At 36.1% G+C, this 15,360-nt stretch overlaps 1 protein-coding gene across 4 annotated transcripts in view; it reads right to left on the bottom strand.

Moving 5' to 3' along the window:
- The window catches only part of TBC1D32 (TBC1 domain family member 32), an 87,597-nt gene that overhangs the window by 51,976 nt on the left and 20,261 nt on the right, over positions 1-15,360 (bottom strand). For all 4 annotated transcript variants that reach the window (XM_064447386.1, XM_064447383.1, XM_064447384.1 and 1 more), the window contains exons 16-23: positions 13,748-13,875; positions 12,429-12,630; positions 8,891-8,973; positions 7,065-7,203; positions 6,271-6,358; positions 4,599-4,717; positions 3,863-3,979; positions 385-473 (exon numbers count right to left, since the gene is read on the bottom strand). In XM_064447386.1, coding sequence (XP_064303456.1) covers positions 385-473; positions 3,863-3,979; positions 4,599-4,717; positions 6,271-6,358; positions 7,065-7,203; positions 8,891-8,973; positions 12,429-12,630; positions 13,748-13,875 — 965 coding nt within the window. The remainder of the gene's footprint in view (positions 1-384; positions 474-3,862; positions 3,980-4,598; positions 4,718-6,270; positions 6,359-7,064; positions 7,204-8,890; positions 8,974-12,428; positions 12,631-13,747; positions 13,876-15,360) is intronic.

Here is a 15,360-nt window from a genome sequence, read left to right as displayed (position 1 = left end):
CAAGGAGACTAGATGAACCAAACTGATACAAACATGGCAAAAAATATTTGTTTATTTTAGTATTTCAGTATGTTTTTTGTTTGATGCACTACAGTGGATGTACCACATGTTCTTTTCAATCAACTAGGCAAAATAACAACATGCAATTTCTATTACTGCTTATCTTATTACAATATATCCATTTACAGGTAATAAGATTAGATCCATTGCTATTCTCATTTTGTAGGCCATTTTTCATTTAATCTTCCTATATGAAAAAAGGGGGAATTTCACCTTCATGCATAATAAAAAATAAACAATATTATCTTATCAGAAGCAACACATCCAAGCATGTTATATCCTATTTAGTTAATGTGACCAGAGAATAAAAAATGAACATCTTACCTCAGACCAAAGATATGTGATTGTTCATAACTGAATAAGGAATGAATTTTAGCTTCTGAATTCAAAATTATAAGCCTGTCAATGATATCCTGCCAAAGGAAGACAAATATAAAAAACTCATGTGTGATTTTATATTTTATGCACATAGTAGCTTCATAGTGATGTTTACTATAAAATGAAACCTATTACTAAGACACACATTGAAATTATTTCTGTAAGAAGAGGTTTCTTCTGCCATAAAAGTCAATGGCAAAAAGAAACCATACAGAAGGTTGGGGGGGGGAATTCAGTTAAAAATAAAAAAAAATCAGTATACATACAAGATCCTAGCGTATCAAGTATCCTAGTTCTTAGTTAGTATTAAACTACACCAAAAATGTTTAAGTTTTTTGTATGTTTGAAATGTGTATACACCTATTTTAATGAAAAGAAGAGCAAATCCTTTAGTATAATACTCTAATACTTATTAGTACTACATGCTTCAAACTACGTCCATTTATTCTCAGTGTAGCAAGGCTTGGCTTGGATGTTGAGGCTTACATGTTTCATCCTACAGCATCTCATGTACTAGAAAACAGGCTAGTGGGCTGCTTCCCACTTCTTCCACAGACCCAACCTAATTATCTTCCCCTCTGGTTCACTGAATATCCAAACTCCTTCTGAAGAAAGAATTTAATTAAAAGACTAATAAATGCATAAAAATATTCACTGATGTTATCGTCTCAGAGACAGACTGCTGTACTATGGTCAGAAGAAACAAACTACAAAGTCCTTATAGGCTTTATTTAATCTGGATTAAACCCAAACTTTTATTTTCTCCATGTTTAAGAAGTATAGTCTCAGAGACAGCAGAAAGTTATTATTCAACTGGTTAGAACAGTGAGTTATTTCAACATGATACCAGAGAAAAGTTAAGATCCATGCCTTCATAAAATCAACCAAAGCTCTGGTTTTCAACAGAGAGAGAAGCAAACACCACAAGTAAAACTCCCAGTAATAGCAAAAAAAATCTAGAACTAGTCAAACTAAACTGTCTTCATAAAATGCATTCTTATCTAAAATACAGTAAAACCGTATTTTCCCTATTAGATTTTTGGGGGCAGTAGGGAAGAGGACTGTGAAGAATGCACTTTTTCCACATGGTATGTTCACAGTAAAATTCACAATAAGATAATTCAACTCAGACCTCAAGGCTGTTCATAAAATCAGTAACACAAGCAATTGATTTGTTCAGGGTTTAAGGCTTTTTAGATATTTGCACACCTAAAGAGTTAAATGCCACAGGATATTTCTCTGGCAACAACCTCCTCCTCTCATCTAAACATCAAAGCTTGGAGCCTGCAAGAGAGCAGGAAGAGCAGGCACAAAGAAAGCACTATTGAGAAAGCAGACCAAGGTCTGATTTGGGATATTAGGAAGGAAAATAATGAACAAGGTCCAACACAAGATCCAATCAGAAAAATGTACAGATAGATCTGCACAGCTCAGCTACAGAGCATGTCTTAAATATTACAGGTAGGATGACATCTACCCTGAAAACATAAGATACACCATCTAAATATAAGATTCTCCATAATCACTGAAAAAAAATATAAATCTGCTTTGACATATCTTTCAAAGCTACAGATCTGGAGGCTACCTTCCAAGCTAGATTCCCGTGCATGTGTGTACTGTAGAACCTCTCAAAGGAAAAGTGGAGACAAGCAGAAGGACCTTGATTCATCTGCTCCATTTTCTAAAATATTTTTACATGACAAACAGATCAAAAAAAAAGTCTGGCATGTATGAAGAAAAGTTTTCCTACAGGCACAAAATAAAAACCTGATTAGTCAGCAGATAAAAGTAGTAAAAGCCCAACTGATAATCTGTTCAGTCAATGACACAACCAGTTAGCCAAAAATACAAAGGAGGAAAAAAATGTTTAAATCCTGTGTATTTAAGAAATAAAGGTCATACAAAGATGATTAAGTTTGGTGCATTATCAAATATAGTTCAGCATAAATATTTTAAGTGAGATTCTGTGGCAATGTGACATGATTCAGAAATATAGAAAAACGAAGCACACAAAGCAATTAGGTCTTCTAACCAAATCTTCTTGTGGCATCAAAACTGCTTTTACATTTCTTTCTAACCATAGTTAGATCTGGTCAAATCTTTTATTGTTAGCTTTCTGCAATCACTGCCCAAAAATAACAAATCTGTATGTCTGCTTAACCCCAGACGTTTTCTGAACACTTAGACTTAGCCATTATATGTTAAATTATATGTTAGATGAACTGACTGTTTCCCTTCTGTTAACTACATAATCTTGGATGTCTAGTTTAGGCACTCTTTAGGCACTCTTGCACAGTAGTTAAGTGAGACAAATCCCATCCAAACCACCTGTAACGGTTCAGGGAACTTTGAACAATTTTATCAGTATTGTTATTTCTGGAAACCTAGAGAATTCCCTCAAAAGCCGATATAGGCTTTCAAAAGTCACAAAAATCATTACTTGAGATCTACCCCAACCTGAAAGCTCTCAAATATGTATCACCTTCCATACATCTATCTCCCCAGCTCCCAGTGCTTCACAAAACTTGATGACTGAATAGAACTGTTCATTGGTGGACACACACCAACGATGAGTAGATTGGAAAAATGAAGTTTATCATCCCATTCCCTCCTGAAATAATCAAATCAGTATTACAAAAGGGAACTACAAAAAACCCTTCCAAACATAACATACACTATTATGATATACTCTGTCTAAACAACGTAAAGTACCACCAATCCAGAGCCTGTGCTAAACAAACACTTTAACAGCAATTCCAAGTGCTAGCTCATTAGAAGAAAATCTGACTTTAACTGCCACTCAAGGTCACAGATTAAATTTTCCTGTGCTTTGTAGATGAGAAAAAAAACTAGTGGATCACAGTTGGATGAACTAATACAAAATACTAAATACAGAACTGATAATACTATTTTAGGACTGAAATATGCCCTAATCAGCAACTTTCCAATTAGTGATTTTTTCTGTGTGTGATTCATCTGTGCTATTAAGAAAGCCTGAGGGTTGGGGTTTTTTTTGTCCTTTTTTTCATTTTTGTTTAAACCACAGATAGTGTGATAGAGCAATATTATATAGAATACAAGTACAGGTATTTTCCGGCATGTAACTGCATGCACATACAGAGGTTTATATGTCACTTTCTTTTTTCATGAAAAAAAAAAATTCTAACACAAGCCAGGAAAGCTGATCTTTAAATTAGGCATCAAATTTTATATTATCTTTAGGATGTAAAAATGAAAATTTAGGTTAACTTGAAGTGATATGTGCATATACTGCCCTCATGCTGTATATAATACAAAATGCAGAAAATTTAAAAATATTCCAGTAGGAAGGAAAAACTTATTCAATTAGTATGGTAATATCTTTTCAGGAAAAATGTCTACACAGAAGTATTCATTTTTCTTTCAAAATAAAAATTATACTTACAGTAATATCTGTAGGTACTTCACGGAGTGAATAAATTGGTTTATTTGGTAAGTCTTGTTTACTCAGGAGCTCAAAAACTGCAGGGTATGTGAGAAAGTTTGTCAGAGACAGAAAAGACTAGAGAAAGAAAAAAAGCAGGGGACAAAAGGGAATGTTAATCGTTTAAGTATAATCAACTAAAAGTTAACAACTATTTGACATTTACTTTAAGTGTTTTCTTATCCTTCTTTGTAGGCTGAGCTTGACATAAATAGAGATGCCCAAAATAAGACTGCAAACCCTGGCAGGTGTCTATATAATATTAAAGGGCAGTAGTGTCTGCGAAATATGTATTATCTATCAAATTGTACAAGTAGTTTTGAAAAAGATATCTTTGTTATCACATAATTCTAAAGTCTAGAGACACAGCATATGCTCAAACATGCCACTCTCCCTGATCTTACTGCAGTAATCAGAGACATGAAATGATGACCAGCATTTTAAGACTTTCACTTTTGTCATGATTGTTATTATTTTGTATGGACTTTAATGGATCCTTGGCATTGTGACCTGCCATGCAACACAAGAATCCTTTCAGTCAGTCATTATTTGACTAGTGTATTATACTAATTTTGCCCCACATGACAAGAAGCAGGTATAGTCATATATAAAAATTTACAGAAATGTATGTATCATCCTATCTGAAATGCAGCACTGTGTTTTCCATGCCAATACAGAAGATTCAGTAATTTCTCACCTTCTGACAGCTTTGGTCAATAGGGTCAACTGGAGTACATTTGGGCTGGGTTATCCTCACATCATCTTTTCCACACTCCAGAAGAGCCCATAATTCAGTTACAAGTGCCTTTATAAAACCTAAAACAAATTTTTTGTTCTAATCATGAGAACGGCAAGAATACCAGAAAAAAAATCTTCATATTAAAAAAGAATTTTACACCACAGTTCTAACTCAGATATTTGAAATTCTCTACATCGTGGACTAAAATTTCACAAGACAGACTACCTGAGTGTTACTCTCCCTGCTATTCTCAATCCTTTAGTTAAACTACCTTTCTACAGCGGTCTGCTTATATTCAATCTAAAATCTACAGCAACAATTTGCAAAGACTATTACACTAGAGCAGAAGGATATTTATGTACCTTCCATGTAAATGAGCTGCTGACCTTCTTTAACAAGTTATCTGCTACAGATCAAGGCTTAGCTAGTATTGGTTCAGGAATTTTAAAAATACAGATTTACTATAACTCATTAATAAATGAAAACATACCACAATGAAAAGTAAAGGACTGAAAAAATCTCTTTTAATGGAAACACTACTAGCTGAATATAAAATGTTACATACTAAAATAGAAGAGGAAAGACAGCCATCTAATTCTGAAATCTCCAAATTTAAGTTACAGGCTCACTACAAACTTAACATACATTATGCAACCTCCTCTCAGGGTTGAAAAATCAATGCTGATTATTTTTGCTCTACCATTTGTCTTTGATGCCAAGGGCCATAAGAAGCAACTTGGCTGAGAACCTTAAACAGGACAGATGGGTTTCTCCTCAAGTAGATTTGCTCTCTCTTTTCTGAAAGATCCCAGAGGCATTCGTAAGCAACTAACCACCAGTTTCCTTGACTGGCAGAATTTGCCTGCCTTTCTGACAGTCTTCCAGTCAAGTAATTTTCATTACACCCATCTCGATACTCAGAGAGAGAATATTCATAACTTTTGTACCTAACGGACTTCCTCAGCAACTTAATACGGTAGCTTTACTTTACTGATAAGGTTCTAATTTTAGCATGACGACTACCTAGACTGCTGGGCGGTATGGCAACAGTTGAGTTATCTGAGAATGAATCTGAAGGGACTTTGTGGTATGGGTTGACATATAAGAAGAATCATCAGTTCAAACAATCTCAATTCCATCTCAGCACACTTTAAGAGTGCCAATGACATTCAGGTCTTTGCAGTTTCTCACTCTTTGAGCAGCCAGTAACCATAGAAAATTATATACAAATTACAGAAATCAACAGTTATTAATTCTGATCTGTAGATCAATAAGAGGCACTTGCAAATTGTTAGCAACTTAGTTTTTAACAGATATAAATGTCTTCATGCACACAGAGGAAATTTCTGGAAACCCAAACCAATGAAGTAAAGATTTTGCATAAAATAGGGAGGGGGGCAACCAAACCAACACCACAAAAACAACCCTGCATCAAGGTAAGTGAATTACTTAAAAGCTGGAAAGAATACATTTCCATCAAGAAGAAATCAATAGACATTTAACCAGTCTTTGCTAGTACTGTGTAATTATTCCACTCAGTTAATCTTTTTAACACCTTTCTCACTCTCTTTTTCTAATATGCAAGACTACAGCATGTAACTATTTGTAATAACATCATTCTTCAATTTACCTGAACTCTGTAGAGCTACTGCACCTGTTGGTGTTGTTGCCATTTGTGTAACAATCACCCTATTACCAAATTCTTCATAATCATTTGTCTGTTAGTAACAAATACAAAAGCACAGAGTTAGTTATTCAGAAATCTCAAGTGATTTCTTGAATATTGATCTTTCCTACACCGGTTTACAGAATTTAATCCACTGTACAGTTAGACTTGAACAGTTTGCGGATATTATCCTCTACAGGCTTGCCAGGGTCAGATTTCAAACCAAACATCTTTAACAAGTATCTTATCAAAATTTAAATGCAAAATACTATGGTTGAGACCTGCAACATCAGCAAAGAATAAAAATGTTAGTATTACAATGGTTTTTGCACACATTCAGTAGGAAGTCAGTAACGTGTGGGTTTTTTTTTTTCCTAAAACACACATTAGCTGATTTTTGGTTACATTGCAATTATTGTCTTGCATATCTAGATTTCAACACCACCTACCAACTCGGACTACAAAAGTTTGCACTTAGAAGAGAAGAAGAAATGATATTTTGCTTAGCATTTCAAGCTTTACAGTAAAAAGTAAAAAAAACTAAATACATGTCTGACATTGTGAAGATGGGTAACATCCAACAAACTTAAATCAGCATGGCACCAATACCAAGGATGATAAGCTACATTTTTAATTCATTTTTGCAAAAATTAAGTTACAAAATTGTTTCTGGATTTATTTCCTTACTATTTTCTTTCTTCGTTTTACCATAATCATGAAAAGAAAAAAAACAAACGTACAGATTCTTTAATGCTTACCTGGAGCTTTTTTGATAAACTGCTGAACATAAAGTTCACACAGTCATTCATGGCACCTGTACTATGAAGCAGAAATAGTCCTTTGGGTGTGGCAGAAAAATTTAGCAAGGCATCTAACAAAGTCTCTTCCCATAACAAACTGCAAGAGTAGCAAAATAGTAATTTAAAAAGATAAGTACAAAAGCATGGGGAAAAAAAGAAAAACTGCAATTTCTAACTCAAAAACACCACCACTTCATTCACTGGGCTCTATGTTTACTCTATGATAGTTTAAAAAAAGCATTTGGGAAAGTTATAAACTGTATTAGACTGTACTGTGTACAAACATTCAAACTGATCCTGGCAAAACTAAGGCTAGCTAGGAACACATAACATAAAGATGATGTAATGGGGAACCCAAAAGACCCATGCAATCCTTAAATGTTCTTACAACTTACTATCTGACCCTACACAAGCCAAGGTATAAAAGTGGCAGTTACAAATTGGCAAAGCAGGCACAGAATTTATCACTGATGTAAAATTGCTATGTGGAACTAATAAAAACTCACGTTTGAGGAGATTAAGGCTCCTGCTAGAAATCAGTACCCAATTATGAAAATAAGGTGCTATATATACACATACCAGCTTCATGTACTAACAGCAGTAAATGGAAAATATTTTCTACAGACATGGCAGGAAGAACAGCAATTACAAGGGTAAAGTATGATCATACACTCTTCCCTACAAAATATTCCATGTCCTAAAAAGAAAAGTGAAGCAATTACATCACCTTTGACTAGATACTATCCCTGCAGGTATCACTAGGCTCTTGTGATTCTGTTTCTCTAAAAGCATTTCCTTACTGGATTCTCATCTCTAGTCCTCATTTCCCATGTCTGACTCCTATCACCAGGAAGCAGCAGGCAGCTGTTCTCGTAGCAGTCAACCATTACCCCAATCTTTAATCACTTCTGCAGAACCCCTGCTGTGTCATGTTCAGAAGCAAAAATTTCACCCAGAAAAATATCAGCTTGCCTTGTTCCATAGTTAAATGAAAAATCTAAATGCTAGGAGGAAACTGTAGCTTATGTCAATGGCAGTGATTAGTGACAGCCGTCTCAGTCAGAGCTCTGCATCCCCAGATTTCTTTTTTACCACTAGATTTGAATTGTTACAACCAGTTCACATGCCATCACTACAGACTAGAGGAAACTGTTGCGGTATCTTTGCAAATTATATGTGAAATCTACGGTAAAGTATAAACAAGAATCTACTTAATTAACTAGGCTCGGCACTAACACCAAATCACCCTGAATTTTCAGGCTCACAAATAATTGTATATTTCTCACCTTAATGCATACAAACATCTATAAAGTGATGTTAAGTTTTAGTATAAAAGGAAGGATGCCTTTACTTAATATGAATCAGGCTTTCACCCAGAATGCTGCCAATCCTGCTACATAATATTTTGAAGGTGTGGATACCATTCAGCAGAACAGCATTTTAAATTAACACCACATCAAAGCCATAAGATAAACTTTGACAGCTATTTTGTTTCATGCTTTCTAATTCACATTTTCCTCAAACCAATTTCTGTAGTCACAGAGAATCAGCTCTAAGTCAGTTTCCCCTAAATCAGACAAAACTCTGTAAGTCAAGAAAGTCCTGAAAGGTCACAAGCAACTTTGTAACTCTACTGATACCTATGCTAGGACCACTTCGCTCCCTCTGCCTACCCCTTTGCTTTTGGCAAAAAAAAGCACAGGGCTGTAAGCTACCTCAACTGTGGATGAAGTAGCAGTGTGTGTTCATACTTTTGCATGTGCACAAATTAAGCACCAACTTACACGTTTTTTGACTCTAGACTTATTCGTGAAGTTGAGTCTGCACCAGTTACAGGAGTGGGTACTCTTTCTGAAAGCAAACTTGCCTGTGAAATAAAAAAAATAAATACTTCCTTACTGCTTATTTACACCATTTTTAAACTCCAGATCTTGCTCATTCTCTTATTATATATTAAAAAAATAACAGTGACCAGGCTGTAATCTAGTCTTTGGCACAGAATAAACTATACCACTATATTTTTTTATTCCAGAAAAGCTTCCCCCCCCGTTGGGAAAAATACTAGCATTTTAAAGCTAGTATATTTTTAAAATTTTTATTAAAATCCTTAAAATAAAAACCTCTTTATTTTTACTTTTTAACTGGAGACTTCCAAACCGAAAAATTGGCATTTAAAAAAAAATCAGAAAGTAACTCTTTACTTCTGTCACAGGTATGGAAATAAACAGCCTCTGGAGTCAACAACTTGATATGAAATCTATTAAGTAATTCTGCTGAATTTTATTTTATTTACTTATAAACTATATAAATGCATGTATCTCAGTGTGGATATAATTAGGGCTACAGACATAGATACATACATATACATATTTTTATATTTGATGGAGCTTCTACCTTAAATGATACTTGAAAATAATTGGTGTGAAAACCACGGTATATTTACAGTGAATAATTTAAGCTGGTTTACGTTTCTAGGGATAAAAACATATTGCACTATTCAAATGAAAGTAAGCAGTCATTAATTTACTCTCTTATAAATGTGATCTAATAAATCCACAAAACACTTCCTCTGTTAAACTAGTCAGTTTTCCTGGATCTGTTAGGTTCCCCTTTTATTATCACCTGTACAAATTCTGTCCCAGAATTCCAGCAGAATTTGCCAAGAAAAAAACCTGTTTCTCCATCAGTCTTAAAACTCCAGACTTGTAAAATAGGAGGAAACAAATTACAAGTCTATCCATTAAAAAATTATCCCTACTTCTTGGATAGAGTCCACCAGATTCCACCATTTTTGCTACACTATAAATGGTAGAATATTTTCTAAACTGCAGATGTTTGAAAATTGAATGATAGAAAACAATTTAAAAAGTAATCAAGATGGCAGAGTTGAAAATGTGACTCTCCTATACTAACTTGTTGATTCCTGAAGTCCTGAACATGTAGATTCCACTTCAGTCTCAATTTGACCTCCAACGTGATGTGAAAAAATGGCATTTTGTCAGCTAAATGTTTCATGAATTCTTTTAAATTTGACACATTCAGCCTACTTATCTTGTATGTGTCAAAACAATTTGTCTAAATGATGCTCTATATGATAATAAAGGATTTTAATGTGCAAAGAAGTCTTTTGTGCAATGAGCAAATGCTGTGGTGCTTTAGAGCAAATAACTGGAAATGCCCATCAAAAGCATATAACAGTCTGCCTGTGACAAAAAATAAATAGAGAAACAGGTTAGTTCAAGACTGACTAGTTACACAATAGGAAAGCCAAAATGACAGATTGTTATGTAAATTACAGCACAATTCAAGTGAACTAAACCCTTTAATTCAATAAAATCCTAAAGTTCTCAATGCAAGGAAGAACATACGTTTCAAAACCAACATTCTTTGATGGAAACGGAGTTTCCTGTGATATAATTATGATTGTAATCAATACATTGTATTTTCAATCACAATGTGTGCTTTCATAATAATATTCATATATAAAAGCAGTGAGAAATACTAGTTGACTGTCCTCACTGTGGAAAATTTCCCTCTGGTGTCCAATCAGAATCTACCCAAGACCAACTTGTGTCCACATTCCCCCTTGTCCTCTCCATTGGACTCCTTGTAGAAAGGGAATCTCCATCTTCTTCATAGCTGCCCCTTAAGTACTGGTACATGGTGATGAGATCCCCTCTGAGCCTCCTTTTCTCAAGGCTGAACAAACCCAGCCTATCCTCATATGGCAGGCTTCCCAGTCCTCTGAGCATCTTGGTGGCCCTTCTCTGGACCCCTTCCAGCCTGTCCACACCCTTTTTGTATAGCGGGGACCAGAACTGTACACAGTGCTCCAGGTGTGGCCTGACCAGCGCTGAGAAGAGCGGGATAATGACTTCTTTATCTCTGCTGGTGATGCCCTTTTTGATGCAACCCAGCATCCTAACTCTTAACTAACTCTTCCCTCACTGATGGTGGGTCGGTGTTTGGATCAATCGGGAATTTCATTTCCAAAGCCTGGGACCCGACAGTGTTGGTAAAGACAGAGGTAAAGAAAGTGTTGAGGACCTCTGCCTTTGCAGCATCGTTGGTGACTGACTCTCCTCTTCTGTTTAACAGTGGGCCTGTGTTTTCCTTCTCTTTCTAATCATAATAAAAGCATAAAGCATCTGACAGGAAGAATAGCTGTTCTGTTCTCTTCCCCTTGCATTCAATCTCTCTACTGGTTCCCCACCTCCAAAAAGAATCTTTAGGTTTTTAGCCAATTTTTCCTTCCAGCTTGGCCTGACCCTTTTCTAAGAATATATTTTACAATCACCGGAGGAAAAAAAAAAAGATGGTTCCATTTTTCACTAAAAAGTGAAACAACCCAGCTAAATTTTGGTTTTCCACTAGGAGTTCTAATACCTATAGTTTAAATATGCTTTCAGTTTAGCTGTAAGCCAAAGTTGAAGCTTTGTATACTACCCTTACTTAAATGCCGCCAATGTTTTTTTTAATTATTCCAATATTTGTTTAAATTTTACTTCACTGTGAACTTTCTGAAAACTGCTCTTACAGCTTCTGCTGTCACTTTTCCATCTTACCTGAAGTTTTATAGTAATAGATAAGATTTTTCACACTGCATATGGCTATCAAACAATGAAAATAAAAAAGTTTAGTGAACAAAGCAGAGATCCATATACATTTTTCAGTACATTTAAAACAGAATGATGCAGAACCGTTGGACCCAAGCTCTTTCCTGCAGAAAAAGCATTAGCCTAGCAATCAAACTGAAGTACAGACTCTACACTTCATAAGGTATCCAAGTACACAGGTAAGACAAGAACTCCTGCCTGGCATTTCTCATTTTGGTCTCTTAAGAATATTTCAATGGCATCTAACTATTTAAGTAAAATATTTGGAATTTCCTTTCTTGTCCACATCTCCCACTGAAACTAACTAGTTTAAACTAAAAATTACTAAGACCACATCTCGGGAGTCTCTTGCTTCCAAAATATCCCAAACACCAGATCTATGGTGGACACTGGTTATCATGACATCAGGCGACCTCTAGCGTCAAGGACAACGTTAGGAAGGAGCTGATCTATGAATGATAGGTCTATCAATGCATCTTGAGAGGTCCTGGTTTAATCTTAAGGCACAGAAGTCTCAAACTAAGCTTCTGCTAGGTTCACCTGCAGAAGAAAAATTTGAAAAGTAGAACTTCACTTATAGAACAATTCCATGCATTATCTCACTACTTAAATACAAGCAACCTGAAGCAAAGAACAACTATTTCACTAGCTGGACCTCTTACAGTAAGATTTTTTCCCAATCTTCCCAATCAAAAACTAGATTTACCTTTTTCCAGGCCTCTCCGATAGATTCATGCAAGCCATAAGGAATTAGCATCTGCAGGCCTTCACAAGTTCTGTACATCTGACGACATACAAAAATGAAAGCTCCTTTAACAACTGGAAAATTCTTGGATCCAGATAAAAGAGAAATGTCGTCATGAAGAAGTTTCTTTGTAAACTGAATGATTACTTGAACAGCTGTAGGACTGGAAATAAAACAACACAACAAAATGTTGCTTTGTTGTCATCATTAAGCCTTGAAACAAATCCTCTGACTAAACTTATTAAAATTTTTCTAGGGGAAAAGAAACGATGACCCATTATGCAGGGGGCCAACTATATTGTAACTTGTAACACCAGTCAGAAGAAATGTACAAGTGATTTTACTTTGGCTACAGGTCTACATAAAGTGAAAATGCATTCATTGTCTTGCATCCAGCCCACATAGCCATGAACTACACAGACTACGTATTTTATAAGACTCCAGCTGGGAAATGTAACACGACAATCATTGTAGCTTCTGCTTAATCAGTGTGAAGATATCACTACAAGGCAAAATTTGTCCTTGTTTTTTCCTTTTTCCTATATGAGACCTCCTCTGAAATCTTCTAGGCTTGCAATGCAAAGGACAACTCCAAAGTCCTACCTTCTTCTTCCAACCCCCCTTAAAAACATATGCAACTTCTAAGATTCCTCCACTTAGAAGACATATATTCCATATGTTTTCATGACCTGCAGCTTAGATATTTTTAAAGGCTAGTCTCAGTTTTACTGCGCTGTTTCAAGTTCTAGCACCAGCTAACAATATACTATCCACAGGATCCCACAGATCCTAAGTTAGGTACAGTGCTATGAATGTCAGCTTCTGATACAAGATCTGTCTCTTACTACACGTACTGAAAAGTGAATGCTACATTAAATCTATTCTTTGAATAAATTAGGTTGATCTTTAATACTTATTCTAAAAACAAACAAATAAAAAACAGAGAAGAAAGGCCTTTGGCCTGAACAGCAGCACTATGAATATAATGGAACTACATTCAGAGAAATGAAAGCTCTCACATGAATAAGAAAAACAAGTAAACCGTGGAAATCTCCCTTAATAAAAGTATTTATTTAAATTGCAATTTCACCTGGTTTTACACATAAATGTCTCCCTAATACATCTTCTAAAACACTTACTATTTTACTTGATAATCAGATATTTTACTCCAAACATAAACAAATCACATTTAGATAAATGAAAGAAGAGAAGATAAGTCTCATAAGACTAATGTAATTCATTAAAGTACTCACTAATGCTATTCATTAATGCACTCTTACCTATCATCTTTGGCAGTTTTTTCATTTTCTCCATAAAGAAGAAGAGAAAGACCATCATCTACAGCAGCAATCCTTGCCAAAATATCAGCTACATCAATTAAAGTGGTTTCAAGACAATTTATATACACCTATTTGGAAGAACAAAAAAAAAAATTTTCAATTCAATGCTTTTGTGAAAGCTGTTTATTCCAGTCTGGCTTATGTATGCAGAAGCTGAAGGTCACCCTTCTGATGATTGCTTAATGGCTTAAACAAAATAAGTAAACAGCCTATGTTCAAATGCAGTCACAGAGAAATCTTCACCACAAATGGCAATAATTGTTCTTTTAATTACTATGGCAGAAGTTCAGTGACTGCACAGATATAGAGAACAGACATTTCTAAATTCCTTTTTCACTGTTCCCACCATGAATAAGGAAAGGCTCTTAATATGCCATCTAGGGGTGTAAGAGCAATACCTGAATCAAGGTGAGAAACATGCTAACTCCCTCAATGCTGCATATGCGTTGGCAACTCTTTGGCTAGAAATAGAATTCTAGCTCCCAAGATGGTCTTCTGTGTCTACCTCACTTCTAGGCTGTGGTAGGCCCAAACAGCTTTGGAATCATGATGAAGGTCTTTTCCCCACTGGAGCAAAGCAAAAGTCATCTGCCAATTCCTTGTTCACTTCAGAGCACTGTATAGGCACAACTAGGCTGTAATCAAGCAGATGAATATTTAACACCGGGATTCAGACTGTTCAGTTTGGTACCATCACTAATGAATGCAATACCCAAATTAATGCTAAACTGGCCATTGCTCATTAATAAGTGAAGTCAATATTCCAATAGTAGACAAGCAGAACATGGGTGCTCCAGGAAGAACCTGTCAGGGAGCAGCAAAGGCAGGATGCTCTACAAGGGATAAGAAACCAGGAACTAAGCATAATAAGAAGGCAGGTAGAGGCAGCGGTAATGGCTTGCCATCGGATGGGTGGGCAAACCCACCCCCATACCCAAGCAAGGTGAGCAGACAGGTCCAGCGATAGTAACCATGTTCAGCCAACAGCCAAGTGATGAGGGAGGTCTGAGGTTAAGGCAGGAAGCTGAGTCAGTGAGTCAGGGTCAGCTCCAGACACAGTAAACAGGGTCAGACACAGCCCAATGAGGCAAAGCAAGCAAAGAAGTCATGCCTGTTCCGATCAGTGGGACACTAGTCTTCCATGCTGCTACAATACAGTGCAAGCAGGGAATGAGGACAGGAATCTTAGCTTAAAAAACACTCCTAAGCGGAAGGTGGAGTGAGTCCACACTGAGGCTTATCAGCAGAGTCATTGCTGGGGGGATCTCTGCTGAGGCCTTTTAGCAGAGCTTTCTCAAACAAGCTCTCTTCAAGGCTGGACACCCACACTATTACCTGTGTTGGCCCTGAGCCCAGGCTGCCAAGCCCAGGGGAGAGGAAGTAATGGGGAGATGTGCCGAGGGTCTGACAGTAGACAGCAAGTGTAATTCTGCAGGACTTACGCAGTGTCCTAAAGGTGCTCACCAAAATTCTGCTCCTGTCCATATGCCTCAATAAGTTGGTCATGAGATAACCAGAGTGTACCTTCTCACCCAGGGACCGAGAAACACTTC

Source organism: Phalacrocorax carbo, chromosome 3, assembly GCF_963921805.1.
Source record: "Phalacrocorax carbo chromosome 3, bPhaCar2.1, whole genome shotgun sequence".
Classification (NCBI taxonomy): Eukaryota; Metazoa; Chordata; class Aves; order Suliformes; family Phalacrocoracidae; genus Phalacrocorax; species Phalacrocorax carbo.
This window is presented reverse-complemented; position numbering and strand designations above follow the sequence as displayed.